Source organism: Hyperoodon ampullatus, assembly GCF_949752795.1.
Source record: "Hyperoodon ampullatus genome assembly, chromosome: X".
Lineage (NCBI taxonomy): Eukaryota > Metazoa > Chordata > Mammalia > Artiodactyla > Ziphiidae > Hyperoodon > Hyperoodon ampullatus.
The window spans coordinates 120,300,803-120,326,198 of NC_136913.1; the positions used below are offsets into that span (position 1 = coordinate 120,300,803).

Below are 25,396 nucleotides of genomic sequence, written 5' to 3' on the forward strand. Positions count from 1 at the left end.
GTATCCTGCTACTTTACCAAATTCGTTGATTAGCTCTAGTAGTTTTCTGGTCGCATCTTTAGGATTCTCTGTGTATAGTATCATGTCCCCTCAAACAGTGACAGCTTTGCTTTTTCTTTTCGGATTTGGATTCCTTTTATTTCTTTTTCTTTTCTGATTGCTGTGGTTAAAACTTCCAAAACTATGTTGAATAATAGTGGTGAGAGTGGGCAACCTTGTCTTTTTCCTTATAATTAACTTTTAAGCTATGTACGTGCATTATTTTTGTAAAAATAAGAATCAGTTTGAAAATACAAATAGCATTTGGAGACACAGACTGGAAGTAGCAGAGCATTCTAAGGAGGAGAATGGCAAAGATGTGGATGCAAAAATATTCCAGTAAATGCTAAGTGCACCTGCCTACAGGAGCAATGGGTCCACGTGCAGGAGTAGTAAATGATCTAAAATTTGAACCTCCCTTCTCGGAAGCCACTGGAATATTCATTCCGTCATATGAAAGAGTAAACCAAGAAAGAGGAAGACATCCAGAAACAGAGGATTAACATAAAAGAGGAGTGAAGGGAATTCCCCAGATGATAATGAAAGAAAGTTTGTGGTATATAGCTGTGTGGCATACCTAAAGATCAGCCAGGCCAGAGGAGAGTAGGAAGATGGAGGGATACAGGAGGGATGTATGTAGAGAAAAGAATTTTTTAAAGTAGCTAATAGATTACCTGATGTGTTTGATGATATGAAGAGTGGTATTCAGAAATGTTTTACAGGTATGAGAAAATTAGTGAAGAATTAGTAATCGATACATATAAAACAAAGCAAACAAACTAACAAAAACCAAGGCAGTTTTTAACTCCAGGAAAAAGTGAAAGTTGCTCAAGAAGTAAATGAGTCATGATAAAATACTGTTTGGCTCCAAACTGAAAGACATTTACATAGCCATAATAATGAACACTGCCTTACTATTTTACCAAATTAAAAACTCTTTTGTAGTTTGAAGGGAAAGCAAGTTGGAAAGGATGGTGTTGTAAGAAGTCTAAATCTTTATCTTCCATGATAAGAAGGCAATAATTACTATCTAAAAATGGAAAGATCAAGAACATCAGTATATGGGCTTCCCTGGTGGCGCAGTGGTTGGGAATCTGCCTGCCAATGCAGGGGACACGGGTTCGAGCCCTGGTCTGGGAAGATCCCACATGCCGTGGAGCAATTAAGCCCGTGAGCCACAACTACTGAGCCTGCGTGTCTGGAGCCTGTGCTCCGCAATGGGAGAGGCTGCGACAGTGACAGGCCCGCACACAGCGATAAAGAGTGGCCCCCGCTCGCCGCAACTGAAGAAAGCCCTCGCACAGAAACGAAGACCCAACACAGCCAAAAATAAATAAATAAATAAATTTTAAAAGAACATCAGTATAAGTACATTATTTAGAAATATGGAAGTAAATATTAGAGGAAACAGCTAAGATTATTGAAAGTAGTTGCTTTACTAGTACAGATTAGAAGTTGGGAGAGGTGGAGTAGAGGTCTGCTCTTTTGCTTTAAAAAGTCTTATTAATCTATTTAACGTTTAAACCATGAATATGCATTACTTAAAAAAAACTTAACAAAAAGAGTAAATAGCATTTTGAATGCGCTGAAAGGAAGGCAAGCATTCCAGCCGAGAGAAACAGCAAAGACATGAAGTAGTAAATAGACCTCCCTATGGGAGCCTGAGTTCACACTGGGGAGCAGTGAAAGATAATTTTATAGCTATCATTTATTGAACATTTGCAATGTTCCAGACACTGTGCTAAGCACTTTATACACATTACCTCATTTATTCTCATTAACCGCATAAGATACCATTACTATCCTCATTTTACAGATGAAGAAACTGAGAGGTTAGGGAACTTGCCCAGTGTCACAGCTTGACAATAGCAGAGCAAAGAGTCAAACAGGCCCCCCTGATTCCAAATTCATACCCTTAACCACCACATTTTGAAGTCATAATTGGCAAGATTTCATCACTGATTTAATTTATGGAACAAAGGAGAGAGGTGAATCCAAAATGACTCTAAGGAATTAAGGCTCAGAGCAGGGAAGAAAAGGTTTATTCATTTATTCATTTCAACAAATGTTTATTGAATGCTGATTACATCCAGGCAGTGTGCTGGAGCTATAGTAATGTGCGTGAGAGATGTGATCCCTGCTCTCATAGGGCTCACCATCAGTCGTACATAGGAAAATCATTCAGAGGGAACATGAATGGAGAAAATTGGGAGTTCAGTTTTAACTATGTTGAAGTAACAATAGAATGCTCTAATAAAAAGGTATAGTATGCATGGAAAATGTGGTTTAAGACCTTGATATAAGATGCTCTAAATCTCAAAAGTATACCCCTGGGACTGCCCTGGTGGCGCAGTGGTTAAGAATCCGCCTGCCAATGCAGGGAACACGGGTTCGAGTCTTGGTCCGGGAAGATCCCACATGCTGCGGAGCAACTAGCCTGCGCTCTAGAGCCCATGAACCACAGCTACTGAGCCCACGTGCCACAACTACTGAAGCCCACGCACCACAGCTACTGAAGCTCGCGTGCCTAGAGCCCGTACTCCACAACAAGAGAAGCCACTGCAATGAGAAGCCTGCGCACTGCAAGGAAGAGTATAGCCCCTGCTCAGCACAACTAGAGAAAGCCCGCGCACAGCAACAAAGACCCAATGCAGAAAAAAAAAAAAGTTTACCCTGGTCAAGGGAAATCAGAACTGAGGAGAGCTATTTCATTTAATGCTTCAGAAATCCTGCATGAGCTTTAAGAATGCAGTTTCAATGGTGGTTGGGCTGGAAGCCAGATTGCAGGAGTTTATAGATGTAACCCATTCATTTACAAAGCTTGATGGTGGAAGAAGGAAAAAGGATTGTACAATTGCTAGGAGGGCCGTCAGGATTAAGCGTCTTTTTTTTTCCCCCCAAACTAAAGGAGACCTATACATGTTTAAAAGCAGAGAGGGAAAGAGCCTGTAGAAAGGAAAAGCTGAAGATTTCAGAAAGAAATGATGATTGAGGAAGGTGGGTGTGAAATGAGGTAAGAGGGGATGGACTGGAGAACAGGAGGCTCAGGTCGAGAGGGGAGGAGGGACCCTTCCTCTTCTAAGACAGGGAAGAAGGCTGAGAGGGGAGGGAGTGAGTCAAACAGTCTTAGATAAAGAGGATGCCCAGGAGTGAACCATCTCTATCTTTTTTAGTTTTTGTGAGAAAGGTCAATTGGGAAGGGAATGGAGCTTCCTAAGGAATCAAAGAATAGAATTTGAAGCTCAGATCTGAAAATTAACAAGCCCTTTGGGTACTCAACCACCCTATTTCAATCACTTTCTACTGTTTAAAATAATGGCAGATTGTACCATCCTTCAGTCTTCCTGATCAAGTAATTCAACTTTTATCTCACCCAGGCCAACATTTAGGTACTAAGACTCAGGCAGGATGCCATCAAAATCCATTAAAAATGGCTCTCTTCCCAGCAGTGATAGTGATGCAAACTCCCCTTAACAATCAAATCCAACCTTGAATTAATTAATATCCCTGTTGGTGTCTGTTTTAAGTCATATAGTTCTTATTGGCTCACTTTCTAGCATTTGTAATTCCATTTGGCACTCTTCGGCAAGTATTCAGTCTGCCCTACTTGAAAAAGTATTTGCCATTTTGGTTTCACTTATTTCTTGTCACAGGATATAAGCATAATGCACCAATATGCACAAAACACAGAACAAACACAAGAGCTTCTTGAGGGCAGGGATCATGCCTTACTGATCTTTATGCCTATTTTCCAGGGAAGAGCGTAATGCTTTGTTGAAGCTAAAGGAATGTTGACAAAGGAATGAGTGATTATGGATGTGCTGTTATGGAGAGAGACCTAAACTGAGATCCAGGAGATGTCAATTCTCGCTGTTATTTAGGGACCCCTTTGGACCAATCACATACATTCTCTGGACCTTATTTTCCCCATGGGAAAATGAGGGGATTGGATGGTTTATTAAATTACTTCTTAGTTTTATATGCTATTTTTAAGCAGATAAAATTTCAGGTTTCCAAGTGGCAATATTTAGATTGCTGTTAGGAACTTGTTCTAAGTCCCTGGCCAACCCATTGGTCACTGCCTGTGAGTCAGAGTAGATCCGTACCTCAGGCCATCTCTCCTGGGTACAATAGACAACCAGATGTGTTGCTCAAAGTTCTGTCCACTGAGAAGATTTGCCTTCCCTAGTGTCTCTTCAGGGCACCCCATGGTGGGGTTGTAGTGTTGCAGTCATCCACTTTCAGATGGTGCCAGCTTATCTATGCAGAGTTTTGTGTAAACCCAGCTCATGTATTTCTTTTTGACCTTAAATCATTTGGTCATAGGTAACTTACCATGAGGCCACAGGTATGGATTGAGGAGGGGCGGCAATATGGCGGGAGGAGGTGCCAAGGGAGTCTGGGCCACCTGCTTAGGAAACTAACTTATGCCTTCAGATCCTGCTCAGACTGCATCCCACATAGACACCTTCCACAAGATGATGGAATACTTCTGGGCACCCCAGACTTTATGGCCAGGCAGATGAGATAACACTGTTTGTGATGGGCAGCCTGTGTCTTTATCCTCACTTGGCTAGGCATTCAGTCTCCACCAGAAACCATCAGCAAACCAGGAGACTCTTCTCAAAAGGGAGCTCCCAACAAAACAGGAAATCAATTGAGGTGAGCAAGGCAGATATCCCAACGTTTACTAGGCCTTCTCAAACTCCCCGGCCTCCTTTTGGCACTGCCTTTTCCTAGCCTCTGTGTCAAGAGCCCAGTGCTCTTCTGCAGTTCTCCCTTATGATAGAGGAATGAGATCTGATCAGCCTCTTCAATTTAAGAATTTGAGGACTTTAAAAAAATGTTTAAGTGTTTAAAAAGAACCGCAGGGAATGCGGAACGCTGAGCCCAAGTAATGAGTCTATGGTGGTGGGATTTAAGTGTAAACGATGTGGGTGTGTAGGGAGGGTTCACTCACCTTCTGCCTTTCAAATCACACCTTGCGACTGCCAACTTCTCTGCCTCATACCTTCTGCTTTACAATTGTGGGGAAGGCCAAGTTTCCTTTCTGCTCCAATTGGCCTGCCTTTCAGTATTCAACACCTCCTCCTTACTCCACCCTCCCTACGACATACTACCATACCTGTGCTTTATGAGAATCTTCCTAACCAATCCTGGGTAACAGAGAACACCCAACCGTGACAAAAAGACTAAACCCATCACATAAATTAAGTACTTACGCTACATTTCATTAACACTCAGAGTAAAGCTGCTTCCTTCTCTGTGTGTATCTGTGCATATAGATTGTCCAGAATCACCCAGGCAACCAGGTATAATATGGACTTCAAAGAAACAATGGTCTTGTCATTCTTCACAAGAAGTTAATTAGCTCCTCTCCTGAAGACCAGTACTAAGACTATGACTGGTAATGTCTCAACTCCTGCTCAGCTCTAATAATCAGGCTATTTCTGTGTCATTCCGTGACTGCTGGGCGATCTCCCATCATTAAAGACTGTTTTATGTTACCAAAGGGCAGGCAAGTTTCCAGTGACCCTCAGGCTTCTGCAGGAAGTTTTAGCCAGGTCTAATCACTGTGGGTCTCCAGCAGACCCACTCCCCTCCCCATCCCGACACTGCTGTCCAAATGAAATTAGGTTAAAGGAATAGAAAGGTCACAAAAGGGTAGAGTGGAGTTTATGGACCAATTGTGTACAGTTTGTCAGGGAACAGTTTTTTCAAGTACTTATAAGGTCATTACCTTCCTTATCTCCTTTGGGTTGCCTCCCTCAGTTATTCATCGGTCTACCAGAAATCTGGTGTTCCCTAAAGCACAGGACTCTTGATAGTTGCCCTGATTCACTCCACTTTAGGCTTGGCGCTTCCTGGATGGTGTACATATTTGTAATACGTGCAGAGTTCCTAGGATCGGCTATTTTGTATTTAATAAAGGGATGTGAGACTACTTCACTTTTTGACAGTCTGTAAAGTGCCATATTAATATAAGTTGTTAATATTATTTAGTGGGAAAAGTCAATATCCTCTGTGGTTTAAATCACAGCTGCCTCGGCAATATATGCTAATTTTCCTAATCGGCTTTTGTTCTTGGCCCAGATCATAAACAATATTCATGATCTCAAGTGTACAGAGAATTTATTTATAGCCTTGACATATTTTTCCATGAACTGTTTAAATACCAACATAGTCCAAACGCAGCCTTCCAGGAAAATAGTTGATTCATATTTATTTCTATTGGTGACCTTCCATAGAAAGAAATTAAGGATCACATAAGTATGAAGAAGAGATAGGAAAAGGCAAAAGTTCAGCAAACTGCTGTGATGATAGGTAATGAAATTTTGTATATTTTGTGTACCTCATATTTCCATAATGTAGTTCCACAATGATCTTTGGCATCTTTTAGAAGAAGACCTACACTTATTTCAGTTTCTTCTTCGACTGCTGGGATGGCAAATATATGACATGTCTGTTGCCACTTCCTGCTCCCACTTCACAGCAGACAGTGCTAGTCTATCTTGGCATCTTTGTCAGTGAATTTGGAGTAATCCCATAACCTTTTGCAGTCCAGCCCTGTACACAGCTATGTAAATAGATCAGACTAGTCACCTGAGATGAAAGCCATTTGTCATTCTTGTTCTATCCTTGAGAGGTCATACCGTTCCTTACCCAAGGATCAGTGATGTCAGCGAGTAGAAACTCATTCAAGCTAGCTTAAGAAGGGGAAATTTATTATAAGAGTATGACAGACAGTATTATAGGTATCTGGTCTATGAAGTACAGCCAGGCCACAGAATGATTGAAACTGGAATTGGCTAGCAGAAACTGAGGTTGCTTGCTCTTTCTCTCACCACGTAGTGTCTCTCTTCTATGCTTCTATCTCCTCTTTCTTTTTTTGTCTGTTTTGTTTGTTTTTGGCATGCGGGATCTTAGTTTCCCAACCAGGGATCAAACCCATGCCCCCTGCAGTGCAAGTGTGGAGTTGTAACCACTGGACCGCCAGGGAGGTCCCCTCTTTCTTTTGACTAGCATCTCTACTTTCTACCTAACTGCCTTCCCAGCCTGACTCTACCTGTTACTTAATTCAAGCATCCACATAGTCCTCTCACCAGAGTCTCTGTGTCTCTTATTGAAAATTCTCAAGAGACCAAATCCGACAGCCAACTAATTTATGTGCTTTTAGGATGTCAGTTGTCTACTTTTGATTCAATCAGGGTTAAGACAGTGGACTCTGATTGTGTGAAGGGCTGTCCCTCCCAGAGCTATGAACATGCCAGATGAAACCTGAAGAAGTTGGGTCTCGGTGGGCAAATTGACTATCTAATCTGTTCACATATATTCCTTTTGTCCTCCCTGAGTGCAGTTGCCAGATAAAATACAGGAGGCCCCATTAAATTTGAATTTCAGATCAACTATGAATATTCTTTGACATATGCATGCCCCCCAAATTATTCATTGTTTATGAGAAATTCAAACGTAAATGGATATCCTGTGTTTTATATGCTAAATCTAGCAACCTGTCCGCAAGTCCTCTCTTACACTCATCCCTTGAGCTGGTACAGTGAAATGTTTTCTAGTAAGTCAGTAGCTGTTACCCTTAGAGGGTGGGTAAAAATCCTAAACTAAAATATCTCTAACTAGCAGAGATTCAGTGTGGCCATAGCAGTAGTCCACGTTTAGAATATTGCATGTTTTACTCTTATTTGCTCTATTTTTGAAGACTTGGTTTTTCCTTCCAGACTGATTTTAGGACAGATTTTTTTGGGGAGTGGGTGGATTTTCTCTTCCACAGAATAGAAGCTGTTTAGGGGCAGAGTCTGACTCATGTTAATTTTATGCACATCACTCAGTAGAGTGTTTGGAGCACCATGAGTGAGTATATGACAAATGCCACAATTTCAAAAAATGACTTTCCTGGAAGAGTCTCTTCAAAAGAAGTTGAATTGGTGTCTCCTCTTTCTTTTGACTGTCATCTCTACTTTCCTGGGTAGAATTTGTTTAGGGCTTTGGGGACCACTCATTCCTCTTCAATAACCAAATCAGAAACAAAGTACTGATTACAAATGACTGATTTATTCATTAATGGCTGGCCAAGACTGAATAACCCAACACAGAGTTCTGTTAAGAAGTAGATTGTGGATGTAGCTTAAACTTGTGACTTAAGAAGGGGGCCCCTGACTTTCCAGTGGAATTGTCATCTTGACACCAACCTGCATATTCGTGTGCAGAGAGAGAAGGAAGAGAGAGAGAGAGAGAGAAGACAGAAGAGAGGGAAAGAGAGAGAGAGAGATGACTAGAGTTTTAAATCAGACTCCAGTCCACTTACCCAACCAGCAAAATGGATGAGAACCCCAGAGCTGCATCACGTATCAAGTCACAGGTTGTACAGAGAGCATAGCAAACATGAATCACCTTTCAAGGTAGTGACCTTACCTACTAGAGATGTGTGACCTAATGCAGTTTAACTCTGTACAATCAGATTAGTCACTCCTTTTCCTGTGGGGAGGAGGCGGTTCAAGGGATGGGGTGTGAAAGGACACTTCCTCCCTAGTACTCCTCTCTTATTTTTCCATTATTTGGTCTAAGCCATTTTTAAGGCAATAGCAAACTTCACCAAGTGTATTAGTTTCCTACGGCTGCCATAACAAAGTACCAAAAACTGGATGGCTGTAACAACAGAGATTTATTATCTCACAGTTCTAGAGGCTAGACATCTGAGATGGAGTTGTCAGTAGGGCCATGCCCTCCTCTGAAGGCACCAGGGAAGGATCTTTTCCATGCTTCTCTCCTCGGTTCTGGTAGTTCCTTGGCTTGTGGCAGCATAACTCTCATCTTCATGTGGCATTCTCTCTGTTTGCTTGTCTGGGTCCAACTTTCCCCTTTATATAACAACACCAGTAATATTGAATGAGGAGCCCACCCTAGTATGATATGTCCTCATCTTTACTAATTACATCTGCAGTGACCCTGTTTCCAAATAGTCACTTTCTGAAGTACTGGGGGTTAGGACTTCAACATAGGAATTTGGGGGAGGGGCACAATTCAACACATAATGCCAAGGTATTCCGTCACTTGTAATAAACCTCATATCCCTTGCAGCATCTCCTGGATTTGTTTCTCCTCTTATCTGAGTACTTCTTACAAAAGTGTTTCAATGTGGATGTTTGTGTGGGAGACCTTCTGAGGCCTTGTATGCCTGAATAAAACTTGATCCATATTACCTGTGGTAGAACAGAAGTGTACCACAGAATGTGAGCTTTAGAGAAAGAAAATAAACCACAAAATCTGGCATATATATATATAGGACCCACGGGATGTTATGGTCACGAAAAAATATTTTTTCCCTCCAGTCCAGCATCCAGTACCTAGTTAATGAATAGGGGAGGTGTTCTTTGGGAGACTGGCTACAACATAGAAGTGGTTTAAAGCTCTAGAGCACCATAAATCTCTATTTTAGACTTACATGGTTTAGTGCATTTAATAGTAATGAACAAAAAGTGGCTTGAATTAGTGTATGGTAGTCCAGACTGGTTTCCTCACAATCCATGAGTCTAGCAATTGGCATACGGATCCTGAAATACCTTACCCTACACTGCTTTAATTTTTTAAGTGACTTTGTAATATGTTCTTATTTTTTCCTGTAAGTAACCTCAAGAGATCAGCATAGAAAACTTTATTTTTGACAATTTCACTTTGCCATCACTGTTCTTTCAGTGAAACTAAGGTTTATAAAAGAGACTTCTTTACACAACAGTGATATATTCCTTTTTTGAACAAATATCGAGTTGACTGCCTTTATTGTTAATAACTTAGAATATCTGCCATTTGTCCTGTAGTACCTTAGAATTTTATTTCATTCTGCTGTGAATACCTTTATATTTATTTATATAAACATGTAGAAATTAAAGGTAGGTAGCTTAGTAATGTTCTATTTTTAAAAAATTGAAGTATAATTGATTTACAATATTGTGTTAGTTTCAGGTGTACAGCAAATTCAGTCGTATATATATTTTTTCAAATTCTTTTCCATTATAGGTTATTACAAGATATTGGGTATAATTCCATGTGCTATACAGTAAATCCTTGTTGCTTATCTATTTTATGTATATGTAGTAGTTTGTATCGGTTAATCACAAATTCCTAATTTATCCCCCCTTTTCCTTTCACATTTGGTAACCATATGTTTGTTAAAATTAAAAAAAAATTTTAAATTGAATTATAGTTGATTTACTATGTTGTGTTGATTACTGCTGTACAGCAAAGTGATTCAGTTATGCATATATATATATGTGTATGTATATATATTCTTTTCCATTATGATTTATCACAGGTACTGAATATAGTTCCCTGTGCTATGCAGTAGGACCTTGTTGTTTATCCATTCTATATATAATAGCTTCCATCTGCTAACCCCAAACTCCCACTCCGTCCCTCACCCACCTCCCTCCCCCTTGGCAACCACAAGTCTGTTCTCTCTGACTGTGAGTTTGTTTCCGTTTTGTAGATAAGTTCATTTATGTCATATTTTAGATTCCACATATAAGTGATATCATATGGTATTTGTCTTTCTCTGTCTGACTTACTTCGCTCAGTATGACAGTCTCTAGGCCCATCCATGTTGCTGCAAATGACATTATTTCATTCTTTTTACAGCTGAGTAATATTCCATTGTATATATGTACCACATCTTCCTTATCCATTCATCTGTCGATGGACATTTAGTTTGTTTCCATGTCTTGGCTATTGTGAATAGTGCTGCTATGAACATAGGGGTGCATGTATCTTTTTGAATTATAGTTTTGTCTGGATATATGCCCAGGAGTGGGATTGCTGGATCATACGGTAATTCTATTTTTAGTTTTCTGAGGACACTCCATACTGTTTTCCACAGTGGCTGCACCAACTTACATTCCCAGCCTTTTGGTAATTTTAATATGACATTAAAAAATAGTCCACTTTGCTAGGAAAATTGGTGACTAAGGGAAGAGTTTGATGAAAGAGGATATATATGAATTTTTTATTATCAGCAAATTTCTACTATTCAGAGAAAAATGACTGTATAGTTCCTATATTTTATTTTTTAAAGTAAAATACTTATATATGACAGATTTACGGCAATTTATTTCTTCATCTCCTTTAGCAGTCTTTTCAATGTGTTATTTGGATTCAGGCACATAAGGGAATAATTCTAAGTAGAATTATTCTCAAGCAGCACTACCTGAAAGTTCTTAGATGTAAGCTATAATTAGCCCTTGCTTATTTCAAAGAGGCCCTTTCTATGCATTATATAAATAATTGCAACACTAATTAATCATGATTAGCCCTTGTTTTCTAAGGTTGCAACAGCAGAGGAATAATTGTGGGTTGTATATAGATTACTGTTAAGGAGATATTTGACTGAAGCTCCCACAAAGCTTTTTTCCTACTTCTAGTTCCCTTCCTTTGCTGCTTCTAATTCTTAGGAATTGCACAGTGGCAGGGTCAGCAGGATTTTGAGAACCGATAAAGCTGAAGACTTTTAGTAAGTCCATGCTTGACACTACCATAAACATCCCACATCGGGTATATCACTTCTCTGTGGCCACTTAAAAATCTGTGATCCCGGCACATGCCTCCTCAACCCTGGTAAAAAATGGTCTTCTTGCTGAATGAGCATTCCTTCAGCTCTTCACAGCTGCCCCTCTCCACAGGAGCTAGAAGAGAGGATCTCTAAGCATCCTTTCAGCTCCATGCTTATATAATTTCTTTTTATACATTTTTTTTCATTTGTAAAATTTTAAAGTTTTATTGAAGTATAGTTGATTTACAATGTTGAGTTAATTTCCATGCTTATATAATTTCATGTAGAAAGTATTATATGTGAGAAATGTTTGAAATCTGACCTTTTAGCACTTTTTTAAACATCTTTATTGGAGTATAATTGCTTTACAATGGTGTGTTAGTTTCTGCTTTACAACAAAGTGAATCAGTTATACATACACATATGTTCCCATATCTCTACCCTCCCGCGTCTCCCTCCCTTCCACCCTCCCCATCCCACCCCTCCAGGCGGTCACAAAGCACCGAGCTGATCTCCCTGTGCTATGCGGCCGCCTCCCACCAGCTATCTACCTTACGTTTGGTAGTGTATATATGTCCATGCCTCTCTCACGCTTTGTCACAGCGTACTCTTCCCCCTCCCCATATCCTCAAGTCCATTCTCTAGTAGGTCTGTGTCTTTATTCCCGTCTTACCCCTAGGTTCTTCATGACCTTTTCTTTTTTTTTTCTTACATTCCATATATATGTGTTAGCATCCGGTATTTGTTTTCGCTTTCTGACTTACTTCACTCTGTGACAGACTGTAGGTCCATCCACCTCACTACAAATAACTCAATTTCGTTTCTTTTTATGGCTGAGTAATATTCCATTGTATATATGTGCCACATCTTCTTTATCCATTCATCTGTTGATGGACACTTAGGTTGCTTCCATGTCCTGGCTATTGTAAATAGAGCTGCAATGAACATATTGGTACATGACTCTTTTTGAATTATGGTTTGCTCAGGGTATATGCGCAGTAGTGGGATTGCTGGGTCGTATGGTAGTTCTATTTGTAGCTTTTTAAGGAACCTCCATACTGTTTGCCATAGTAGCTGTATCAATTTACATTCCCACCAACAGTGCAAGAGGGTTCCCTTTTCTCCACACCCTCTCCAGCATTTATTGTTTCTAGATTTTTTGATGATGGCCATTCTGACTGCTGTGAGGTGATACCTCATTGTAGTTTTGATTTGCATTTCTCTAATGATTAATTATGTTGAGCATTCTTTCATGTGTTTGTTGGCAATCTGTATATCTTCTGTGGAGAAGTGTCTATTTAGGTCTTCTGCCCATTTTTGGATTGGGTTTTTTGTTTTTTGTTATTGAGATGCATGAGCTGCTTGTAAATTTTGGAGATTAATCCTTTGTCAGTTGCTTCATTTGCAAATATTTTCTCCCATTCTGAGGGTTGTCTTTTGGTCTTGTTTATGGTTTCCTGTGCCATTAAAAAGCTTTTAAGTTTCATTAGGTCTCATTTGTTTATTTTTGTTTTTATTTTCATTTCTCCAGGAGGTGGGTCAAAAAGGATCTTGCTGTGATTTATGTCATAGAGTGTTCTGCCTATGTTTTCCTCTAAGAGTTTGATAATGTCTGGCCTTACATTTAGGTCTTTAATCCATTTTGAGTTTATTTTTGTGTATGGTGTCAGGGAGTGTTCTAGTTTCATTATTGTACATGTAGCTGCCCAGTTTTCCCAGCACCACTTATTGAAGAGGGTGTCTTTTCTCCATTGTATATTCTTGCCTCCTTTATCAAAAATAAGGTGACCATATGTGCGTGGGTGTATATCTGGGCTTTCTATCCTGTTCCATTGATCTATCTTTCTGTTTTTGTGCCAGTACCATACTGTCTTGATTACTGTAGCTTTGTAATACAGTCTGAAGTCAGGGAGCCTGATTCCTCCAGCTCCATTTTTCGTTCTCAAGATTGCTTTGGCTATTTGGGGTCTTTTGTGTTTCCATACGAATTGTGAAATTTTTTGTTCTAGTTCTGTGAAAAATGTCAGTGGTAGTTTGATAGGGATTGCATTGAATCTGTAGATTGCTTTGGGTAGTAGAGTCATTTTCACAATGTTTATTCTTCCAATCTAAGAACATGGTATATCTCTCCATCTATTTGTATCATCTTTAATTTCTTTCATCAGTGTCTTATAATTTTCTGCATACAGGTATTTTGTCTCCTTAGGTAGGTTTATTCCTAGATATTTTATTCTTTTTGTTGCAATGGTAAATGAGAGTGTTTTCTTAATTTCACTTTCAGATTTTTCATCATTAGCGTATAGGAATGCCAGAGATTTCTGTGCATTAATTTTGTATCCTGCTACTTTACCAAATTCATCGATTAGCTCTAGTAGTTTTCCGCTAGCATCTTTAGGATTCTCTATGTATAGTATCATGTCATCTGCAAACAGTGACAGCTTTACTTCTTCTTTTCTGATTTGGATTCCTTTTATTTCTTTTTCTTCTCTGGTTGATGTGGCTAAAACTTCCAAAACTATGTTGAATAATAGTGGTGAGAGTGGGCAACCTTGTCTTGTTCCTGATCTTAGTGGAAATGTTTTCAGTTTTTCACCATTGAGGACGATGCTGGCTGTGGGTTTGTCATATATGGCCTTTATTATGTTGAGGAAACTTCCCTCTATGCCTACTTTCTGCAGGGTTTTTATCATAAATGGGTGTTGAATTTTGTCAAAAGCTTTCTCTGCATCTACTGAGATGATCATATGGTTTTTCTCCTTCAATTTGTTAATATGGTGTATCATGTTGATTGATTTGCGTATATTGAAGAATCCTTGCATTACTGGAATAAACCCCACTTGATCATGGTGTATGATCCTTTTAATGTGCTGTTGGATTCTGTTTGCTAGTATTTTGTTGAGGATTTTTGCATCTATGTTCATCAGTGATATTGGCCTGTAGTTTTCTTTCTTTGTGACATGTTTGTCTGGTTTTGGTATCAGGGTGATGGTGGCCTCATAGAATGTGTTTGGGAGTGTTCCTCCCTCTGCTATATTTTGGAAGAGTTTGAGAAGGATAGGTGTTAGCTCTTCTCTAAATGTTTGATAGAATTTGCCTGTGAAGCCATCTGGTCCTGGGCTTTTGTTTGTTGGAAGATTTTTAATCACAGTTTCAATTTCAGTGCTTGTGATTGGTCTGTTCATATTTTCCATTTCTTCCTGCTTCAGTCTCAGCAGGTTGTGCATTTCTAAGAATTGGTCCATTTCTTCCAGGTTGTCCATTTTATTGGCATAGAGTTGCTTGTAGTAATCTCTCATGATCCTTTGTATTTCTGCAGTGTCAGTTGTTACTTCTCCTTTTTCATTTCTAATTCTATTGATTTGAGTCTTCTCCCCTTTTTTCTTGATGAGTCTGGCTAATGGTTTATCAATTTTGTTTATCTTCTCAAAGAACCAGCTTTTAGTTTTATTGATCTTTGCTATTGTTTCCTTCACTTTTTTTTCATTTATTTCTGATCTGATCTTTATGTTTTCTTTCCTTCTGCTAACTTTGGGGGTTTTTTGTTCTTTCTCTGATTAGCACTTATATTTTAAGTGATGGGTTCTTAGAAAGAGCTGTACTGAATAAGGAGCAAAGTATAATTAATTTCAGTTCCATAGCCAGGAAGAAGGAATGAGTTTTGGAGGTGAGTGTCAGGAATGTGGATTGAAGGGAAAGAGAGTGGAGATAGTCTGAGAGGGAAGGGCCACGCTTGAAACTGGCTTCACGGCGCTCCCTGGAGTAGGGAAATGTAAGGAAGCCACGAACTGACTGAGATATGGCCCTGACTCTTGCTGAACTGGGAAGTAAACAGAGAGCAAGACAGAAGGAAGGAGAAAGGTACCATGAGAGATAATACAATGCTGGAAGAAGGCTAGGAAATAGAAATTCGGAACCCTCTTACTTAAATGAGGACATTTCCAAAAAGTGCCAAAGACTATTCTTTGGATTGATAGGACTTAATTATTTTAATTATTAGCCTGCACAAACTTTCACTGGTTAATTTTTTTTTTTTTTTGCTAACATTCTTCTCTGACTCGTGGTACATTTTTTTTGTGTGTGTGTGGTAGGCGGGCCTCTCACTGTTGTGACCTCTCCTGTTGCGTAGCACAGGCTTCAGACGCACAGGCCCAGCGGCCATGGCTCACGAGCCTAGCCTCTCCGTGGCATGTGGGATCCTCCCGGACCGGGGCACGAGCCCGTGTCCCCTGCATTGGCAGGTGGACTCTCAACCACTGCGCCACCAGGGAAGCCCCCATGATACATATTTTTATTATGTATTTTATACAGGTTTTATGTGTGAAAGCCCCACTAATGCACCTAGAATGTTGCACATTGAATGAGCTTCAAATATTCTGTAGACTCCTACTCTATAATTAAGTGTGGTTTAAAAAGGAACATACATACTCATGCTGATAACTTGTTCTTAAGATGTCATTATCATTGGTTGTCACTGGCAGTTAGTCATTTTTATTAGATATTAATATTCACAGCCTTTAAAGTATTATAAGTCTCTAGCTTAAAAATGGGAAAGAGAAGAGAGCTTAGATTATTTGGCTTTGCCTCCCAAGACAGGGGTTGAATGTAAGCTGAAAACCGTACAATTTCAACTTTTGCTATTTTCCAGGCTACTGATAGCTCAGATTAACTCCAAAATCATCTTACAATATGAAGCCAGATTAGCCAATGAAATTGTAATTTTGATTTTAAAATACTTAGATGCTGTCAAACACTGATCAACATCATCTGAACAAAGCAACCATAAAAAAAAATGAGACGAATGGGGAAATTTGAATACTGACTGGATAATTTATATTAAGGAATTATTATTAATTTTTACATGAGATAATAGTATTGTGTTTATGTATTTTTTAAAATTTATTATCTTTTAGAGATATAAATGGGAGGGAAATGGATAGGAGTGAAACAGAATTAGCCATGTAGTGATAACTGTTGAATCTGAGCAATGCTTATATGGGCGTTCATTATACTTCTTGTTCTACTTTTTTGTTTGAACTGTTTTTCATACCAAACTGTAAAAATCTGATCAGAACTTTTGCTTCTATTTGTGAATTTAAAAAGCCCAGCCTAACCCAGAACAATTCCAACTCTTTACAGTTTATCCTTTCAAAAAGGGTAATACCAGTAGGAAATCAAGTCTGTAGCTCTCACAATGCTTTTTAAATGCATATACCATCTCTTAAAACCTTTATACCTAAGCAGCTACTTTGTGCCATCTGTGAATTTTATGATGACCTTATGGGTACAGATCCCACCAGGGGACCACCAATAGAGGCAGAGGCTATGGGGAAGTCAGATCTGAATGAACATAAGACATCTTTATATGCTCCTGGTAGGTTAGGAAAATGGCCCAGATTGATTAAAGGTCAAGTAGGGATTTTGGTCACACCAATGGATTGGGTGATCTGTGAATAAACAGGCACCCTAGAAACTGGTAGTGAGAAGGCAGTACAGCATAATGAAAATGTGAACATAAGCCAATCATAGATTCATATCTTGATTCAACCAATTAATAGATGTGATCTTACTAAACGTTACAGAGTCTCGGTTAACTCATATAATTCCCCATATAATAGGGGGCTGTTGGGGATTAAATAAAACATGTGAAATATGAGGAAAGTGTTAACACAGCAGGTCTGGATGTTTGGTCCTTGTATGTCAAGGGGACCGGGAACCATGATTTGACCATTGGCCAACTCTGTGGGAATGTTCTTATGTTAATGGTTGATGATCATGTTTTGTACACCTGATTGCTTTGCACAAACATCAACATTGACGATGTGCATCTGGTTCCATTGTTGGGATCCTGAGTTTCACTTGCCATGACTGGTCATGTAGCATGATATACCTATGGGACCAGCTCTCAATAAAAGCCTCAGATGCGGAGGCTTCCCTGGGCAGAGACATTTTGCATATGTCCCTCTAGTTTGTTGATAGAGAGATAGCATGCCCTAGGTGGCCCCAGATGGGTTAGTACTCAAAAGCGTGTGTCCAACCTCTCTAGGTTCCTCCTGATAGAGGTCTTTTTCCTGTTGCTCTTGGTCTGTATATTTTTGCTCTAATAAACCTTAGCCATGGGTATAACCTGCTTTTGAGTCTTGTGAGTTCTTTTAGTAAATCAGAAAAATTGAGGGGAGGGTGGCCTTCAGACTCACAAGACATAAAGAGACCAGTACAATGGCTGGCAAATAGTACACATTCAATATATGCTAGCTATGGCATTTAACTTATCCGGCTATATGTTACAGGGAAGTAACCTCACTGTACTAGAATATAGGCTGGGACTCCAGGACTTTGTCTGCTTTTCTCAACCATGCCCTTGGAAGAAGGAAAGGATAACCTCTCATCAGTGGGGAAGTTAGAGAATATAACTCCAAGGTTCTTCCCTGGCCTCCCACCCATGCCGATTCAGAGTGGGAAGGTACCATGTGAAGAAAATGGGTAGATATCAGACCTCCAACTGGGACATTTTGAGAATGCACAATAGGGCAAACTCTTTTTTTTTATCATTTTGAAGGATAACAAAAAGAATGAAAAGCCTTGTTGAGAGATATGAAGACTAGAACACTTAAGGTGTGGGTGCTGGAGGCTGGACCCTTACTTTGGTAGCAGTCACAGGAGGCATGGTATTAGAAATGACCGTCAGGAGTTTTACCAATGCAGCCAGAAGCAAGCACACAGAGCCATTTCCACCAAGCCCTGGGCACTACAGAAAGACAGTCTTAAACTGTGAGACCTGTATGTAAACATGAAAAAAATAAGGTAAGGTTAATTGGGTTGAGACTTCAATTGAGGGCTAATCCAAGGGAAAGAGGAGTCCAGGGTACCCATCTTGCAATTCATTTCTATATTTATGTGTGTGTGTTTATGGTTCCCATCCAAGTGACCAGATCTAAATAAGATACCTCAAAAGAGCTTTATGCCTCTAAAATGCAATAATAATTACAATAAAATCATTTGTTATGTCATGCATTTAACTACTATTTTTCAAGTAAATTGCCTCCAAGATGGATAGGTCTAACCTCAGTAGTGATCCCAAGTGGATTTTCCCTCTATCAGGGTCTTAAAAGATGGTGAGCATAAAACAGTTGGTGTAAGTTTGCTTCTTCATGGGTGGTTTTAATTTTTATTGAGCCCTTAATTATTTCATGGGTGGTTTTATAGATGACTTCCTTGCATTTTATGTTGCAGATAATGGTTATCTCCTTGCCATTGTCACCATCACTGTAGTATGTCATCATATCACTGTCATTCGCATTGCCACAGAGTGCATTGGGTCTGGAATCTATCTTATGAAAGGACTTGGAAAAAAGCTTCAGTTCACGTGGAAAAGGTGGGTTTTGAGTATTCTTCTTCTTTGCCTCTGAAGTATTATTGATGAAAAACTCAGAAGCAGCTCTGCAAACAAGGCATTTTTCCTTGTAGCATAGACAAGACTTGACTGGTTGAGGCCTAAATAATATGTCTGCCCTACCTGCACTAACTGACCTCTTTAGAATACGATGTCTGTGGCGTTTGGTGAGTTTCTGTAAACTGGATGGCTTGGGCAAGCTTTGATTTTGTGGATAGGGTGGACAAGGAGTTTTGGTTGGCCTGACCAGATATTGTAGACTGGCTAGCCAAGGTGTCCCGTTGGCCTTATCAGGATAGGATGAACTGACTTGATTGACTAGCTTATGGGCATGAGCCTGTTTACGTGCCTTTTCTAGACTGCGTTTCTATGTGACTTTTCCTGGTGGGATGATCTGAATACTTTTTTGGGACTTGATGGCTTACATGACTTTTCTTGACTCAAAGGCCTGATTAACTTTTCTGCACTGGATGGTATGGATGCCTTTCCTGGACTTGAGAGCCCAGATAGCTTGTCTATACCCGATAGCATGGATTGTTTTTCTGGACTGCACAGACTAACTGTCTTGGAGTCACTGAATGATATTTTGGATGACCTGGATGACTTGGCCATTACACCTTCTTTCTTGACCCTGAAAATATAGAAAATTTGGAGTATGACAATTTAAACCAAAAGAATACTATTGCTATCACCAGAAAACACAGGCTATTGTGTCATTTTAGACTTCTGGTCTTTTTTTGGCACAGGAAAATTGAACACAGTAAGAATTGGAGTGTGGTGAAAGCCATGACTCAGGTTACAGATATGAACATATGTTGAATGCTTTTCCTTTTTCTTAATTTTACTGTTTCAACCACAGTTCATAACCATATAGTCTACGTATGGAATGACACAAAATTGTTTCAAATCTACTGTTGAGAGGGAGAGAGAGAATTTTATTTATTCCAGAAATTAAACTTTTTATAAAAACTCACAAGTTGATATGCAACTGAGGCACAAATGTCACACTTGTCATGTATAAAAAAAACACTCTTTAGACCAAATTCATTATTTTCCTATCATATTTACACCATCAAATTTTCTCTCCATGCATATTTATATTCACAATCTTCCTCTAAAACCAAAGGAATGGAGCACTGGTATATTTCAGTCATCAGTCCTTGCATTGGGAAATTTTTAGGGAACTAGTATATCAGGGCCAGCCTGATCCTCCTATATGAAAGCCAGGGACTGAGATCACTGAACACAGTTAATAATTTTTCATGTTATTATATCTTTAAATGGTAGACTATCCAAAATGTTTTATTGTCTTTGGAATGCAGAGACCCAGTGCCTTCTCTCTCCCCTTTTTCATTCTGTCTTATTCAGATAGTCATTCCCTCTTTTCCTAGACTCAATTTATAATGAAATTAGCAGCCTGGGGCTCAGCTGAACCCTGAATAAGGGACAGCTTTGGCTAAACTTGATAATGTACTTGAAATAATTTGAGCTGATATCATTTAAGTGAAGGTATCCACCCACAAGATGTTGGTAGCTCTTTTGAAGTCTAAAGTTAACATTAACTAACCATAACAACAACGAAAACTCCTACATGTATACACGCACACACACACACACACACATACCTTGCGTTCTTAATTCAAAGGTGTAAAACTTACATTCCTGCTTTGGGGGCATCATCGCTCATACAGTAATAATGGAGAAAGCAAAAACAGGTATAAACAAAAGCTATGATCATAACACCAATTATGATAATGAGTAGATGTCTCCTAAAATTGTCCATTTTGGTCTCCATTGATTCACGGTGCTTGGCTCCTGTCAAAGAGATTGTATCACCAGAAAATGTGTCAGGTAACCAAGTTTCCTTCCATTTTGATGGTGGTTTGTCACTGTAGGTCAAAGTCAAATCTCTTCATCTATTATTTTTTTAAACATGATAAGTGTCCCACTGTTATTTTCTTCCCTCTATCAGGTCCCCAGCCACAGTCTAGAAGCCAAATCTGGGAGGTATCTCTGGCTAATGAGTATAATTACCTGGGTTACCCCTGCATCATGGCTTGCTCGACCCATTACTTAGGTTTTTGAGTGTGTGTGTATGTCTTGCATGTGTGAATGCACTTGAGTGTTAATGTATATGTGAATGTGTACGGTGGGAAAGGGGATAGGACAATAAAAAGCCCTTCTTGAAACCTACTGTGTCTTAGGTACCATGCCACATTCATTCACATAGCATTTTCTCTTTTGGCTGGTGGGGGGTGTGGTGGGGGGTGGTGGATTGGGTGGGGAAGGGGAGTGAAAGGGGGCAACATGTCTGTACTCTTTATGCTTCTATGTTGCTTGGAATTTTTACACAGAAGTAAAGCTCTTAAGTGTTGTCCTAGAAATTCTTGAAGACCTACTAATAGTAACATCCAAGAAACAGCAGATTTCTTAAACACAGCTAGCTTGCCTAATTAAGTGCTTGAATGCATAATATAATAGATCATAATTTCTAAGTTTTAAGGTTAAGCATATAACCTGTAGTAGACGGTTCATCACTTTGGTTTGTATTTAAACAAGTATTTGTCCGAATGGGTAAAAGTAGGACATAAATAAAAAGATTCATGTCCAAGGCCTTGTTCAAATGTTTCTTTTACCAAGGAAACTACTGGATTTGATATGGTTCGGCTTGTTCTAGGGGTTTATGACATTATCATTCTGTGTCATATTCTGACAGCATAATCTCACCATGGGGAGGCATGAGCTTCTGTTTACAAATATTATCAAATGACTTTTAATCATTTATTTCTCCTTTACATCAAATATTCTATCAAATTTGAATCAAGAAGACTGGGGCATTATTAAGCACAGAGGGAAGTATTTAGAGAAGGTAGAGAAGCTGGGATAGCTCTAGATATTGAAGAACTATTTTTCCTTATTAAATGTTAAGGAGGCACCTTGCAGCCTTTTAGTAGTAATCTTCTGTGTTATAGAGGTTAAATCATCTTGGGGTATAAGTTTTTAGGACTTTTTTCCTAGTAAAATTAAGATTTTGAGTAGTCCCTCAACCTTTTTATTGAGCTGCTATTAACCATCAGGCTGAAGCTCAGTCCAGTCATTCATTTATTCAACAAACATAGAGTATTCCTATATGCCAGACACCACGCTTAATGCTGCAGATCCTAAAATAAGCAAGATAAAAATCCTTGCACTCCTGGAATTTATATTCAAGTAGAGAATTCAAGTAATTACAAGATAGTGTGAAGTGGGCTGTATTAAGACTAAGCACAGTGTTTGGGGAGAGAAAGATCATTTTAACAATGATTGGAGAGAATGGATTAGAGGGGAGCTCCATCTGTTTGTGGGGAGACCACTTACGGAGAAGAGAAAACATGGTTACCGAAATTGAGGTATTGAGCATGAGATAAATGGGTGAATTTTTAGAAATAATAAAGCAGTTGAATAGACATGATTTGGTTCTTGATTGATTGTTAAAGTGAAGGAAAGGGAAGAGTCGAGGACAGATCAGAAGTCTGGCTTGGACAACTGAGTAGCTCTTGGCCTGTTCATTGAGGCAGAGGACACAGGAGAAGCTGCAGCTTTGAGGAGAATGGGAGTAGTAGAAGTTGATGAGTTCAGTCTGGGTCATGTTGAACTTAAGGTTCTCATGAGATATTCAAGTACACATATCCAGAAACCAGTTAGAGTTCAGAAGATGATTTAGGCTGGAAGTCATCAGCATCTAGAACAGGGCTTCTTTATGCTTTTTGTGCCATTGGCAGTCTGGGGAAGCCTGTGGAGCCCATCTCAGAATGATATTTTTAAACGTACAAAATGAAATGTGTAGGGTTACAAAGGAAATGGATTATACTGAAATAGAGTTATCAAATACAAAAATTGTGATGTAGTAATATATGTAATTATTGACTCATTAAATAAAGAGATCTGGCAGTGGATCTAATAACTACTATACACTGAAATGATAAGCATAAACAGTATTTTGCGGTATTTGCAACAGCTGTAATATATGAAAATAGATATGATTTCTAATACTGACAAAGTCACAGGCACAGGTTATATACTACTGTGGTTTGTTGCTTACATTCATAATTGGGAGAAATACTAAATTTTCATTAGAGATTGATGAAAATAAAAATGTTTTTTATCCATTCAAGTTTACAAATTGCCTGAATTCAATTCCTGTATCTAAGTCAGAAACCCTATCTAGAAGCTAACTGAAACCCATAGAAATGGATGTGATCAACCCAAGGAGAGAAGGTAGAGCGGGCAAAGTGCCCAGGACCAAACTCAGAGGAATCCCAACATTTAGAAATTTAGTAAAGGAGCCTGATCTAGCAAAGAAAATCCAGAAGTGCCAGAGAGGTAGGGAGGAAAACCAGGAAATTGTGAGGTCCTAGAAACCATGGTCTGTGCAGCCAGGTTGAGTTTTTCAAGGCACTGGGAGTAGTGACAATGACAAATACTGCTAAATATCTGAGACAGATAAGGACTGAAAAGAAGTTAAAATGGATTTAATAACAGAAAGGTCACTAGTGATTTAGGCAAGAGCACTGTTTCAGTGGAAAGGTAGAAACAGAGACCAGATTTCAATGGGTTGAAGAGTAACTGAAGCTGAGGAAGTGGAGTCAGCTAGTGTAGATAATTCTTTCAAGTATGACTGCAAAGGGGAGAAATAGGGAGCTTTCTAGAGGGGGATGGTGGACCTGGGGAGGACATTTTGTGAGAAGGAAAAGAACTTCTCAATTAAAAGCTGATGGGAAAGAACTAGTATGGGGGAAGATATTGAAGCCACAGAAAAGAGTGAGGATAAATGATAGAGCCAGGCTCTTTGGGAGCAATAAAGAATGTCATAGTTACCCTCCCGTTGGGTACAAGTGCAGATCAAAAAGTCGGAATTGGATACAGAGCCATGCAGGATGGGCATGGGGATGGGAATAAAAGGCTTAGGGGGAGGGATTTGAAGAATTTCTATCTGAATGCTTCTCTTTTCCTAGTGAATGAAGAGGGGAAGTCATCCTTTGTCGAGGGTTAGAGGTTTGAGGACAGTGGGGAAGGTTTTGGAATAGATGCTGTGGAGAATGGAAAGACTGAAGAAACTATCTGATGTGATGTGATTGGTCATTTTGCCCTTTTTCTGGCTTAAGAGAAAAATGTTTCCCTTTAATGATAAAGCTGTTTCTATGGCAGTTGATGTGTTTATTAAGTTAAGAAATTAATCATCATGATGAATACTACTTGGGAAGTAAATGTTAATCAGGGATGCTACATAACAGCATTCAGTTTTTTGAAGAATTTTCCCTAACAGTCATATTAAGTGGCTCTATAATTAATGGACCAGTACATACTGTTCAAGCAGCTGACTCATCTCAGAGCTCTGAAGCCTAGGCCCCTAAAGCAAGGGAATGACGAAACCTTTGCTTAGTAGATGCTCCGGTCTCCCTTTGTTCAGCCTGTCCTCTGCCTGCCCTAGTTTCAGCATCACATATGAACAAGGGCAGCCTATTTGCAGGAAATTTCCCTGGAGAGACCTGCGTGGTTACAGGGTTCTGTGGCCATGGCGAAAACACAGTGCATTTCCCCAAATGGACTGGCTCTTTCAGTTTTGTGTTGCATCACCAGTAAGTCATTCTGAAATATTTATTGAGGGCTTCTTATGTGCCACTGGGGTTTCAGTGGGAGAGACTAATGGGGTGGGGGAAAGACATTAAACGAAAATAAGCAGTGATAGATATTATAAAGGTGCTAGGAGAGCCACAAATAACAGGTTTGATTTCATCAGGAGGGTCAGAGGAAGTTTTCCTGAGGAAGCAATACTGGGGCTGAGTTCTGAAAGATGAATAGCAGTGAATTATGAGAAGAAGAAAGAGAAGAATGTCCTAGGTGGAGGAGACACATGTGCAAACGCCCTGTGGTGAAAGGGAGAGCAGCAAGTTAGAGATAGCAAAAAAGGTAAGATTTGAGACTAAAGAAGTTTGGGCCTTGTAGGTCAAACTAAATGCATAAAGTTGGACTTTATTCTACGAATAATCTGGTACCACTGAAGACTTTCTGGCTAGAGAATAACCCGGTAAGATCTGCATTTTAGAAAAACCACTCTGGCTGTTGTATGGGGAATAGATGGGCGGGGCATGAGTGGAAGAAAGTAGTTAAGACAATTAGAAGGCTGTTACATAGGTCCAGGTGATAGAGGATGGTGGCTTGAAGCAGGGTAGTAGTGATAAAGATGGAGAAAAATCGACGAATTTGAGGAATATTTTGATGGTGGGTAGGACTTGATGAAGGGTAGGCCATGGGGCATGAAGGGGAGAGAGGTAGCAAGGATGATTAATTCCTTCAACGAAAATGTGTTGGTTGTCTGTGTGACTTTCCCTTTCCCCTTTGTGCTTTGTGTTAAGCACGAGCATTCAAATAGA

General features: G+C 39.4%; 1 protein-coding gene across 1 annotated transcript in view; it reads right to left on the reverse strand.

The window, feature by feature from the left end:
• LOC307069822 (uncharacterized protein CXorf66 homolog) overlaps window positions 1-21,588 on the reverse strand; it is a gene marked incomplete at both ends in the record, with an annotated part of 34,889 nt that extends 13,301 nt beyond the window's left edge. Inside the window, 4 exon segments of the mRNA XM_079728132.1 lie at window positions 18,843-19,349; window positions 19,352-19,614; window positions 20,642-20,798; window positions 21,501-21,588. Coding sequence (XP_079584258.1) covers window positions 18,843-19,349; window positions 19,352-19,614; window positions 20,642-20,798; window positions 21,501-21,588 — 1,015 coding nt within the window.
• Between the last annotated feature and the right edge of the window lie 3,808 nt (window positions 21,589-25,396).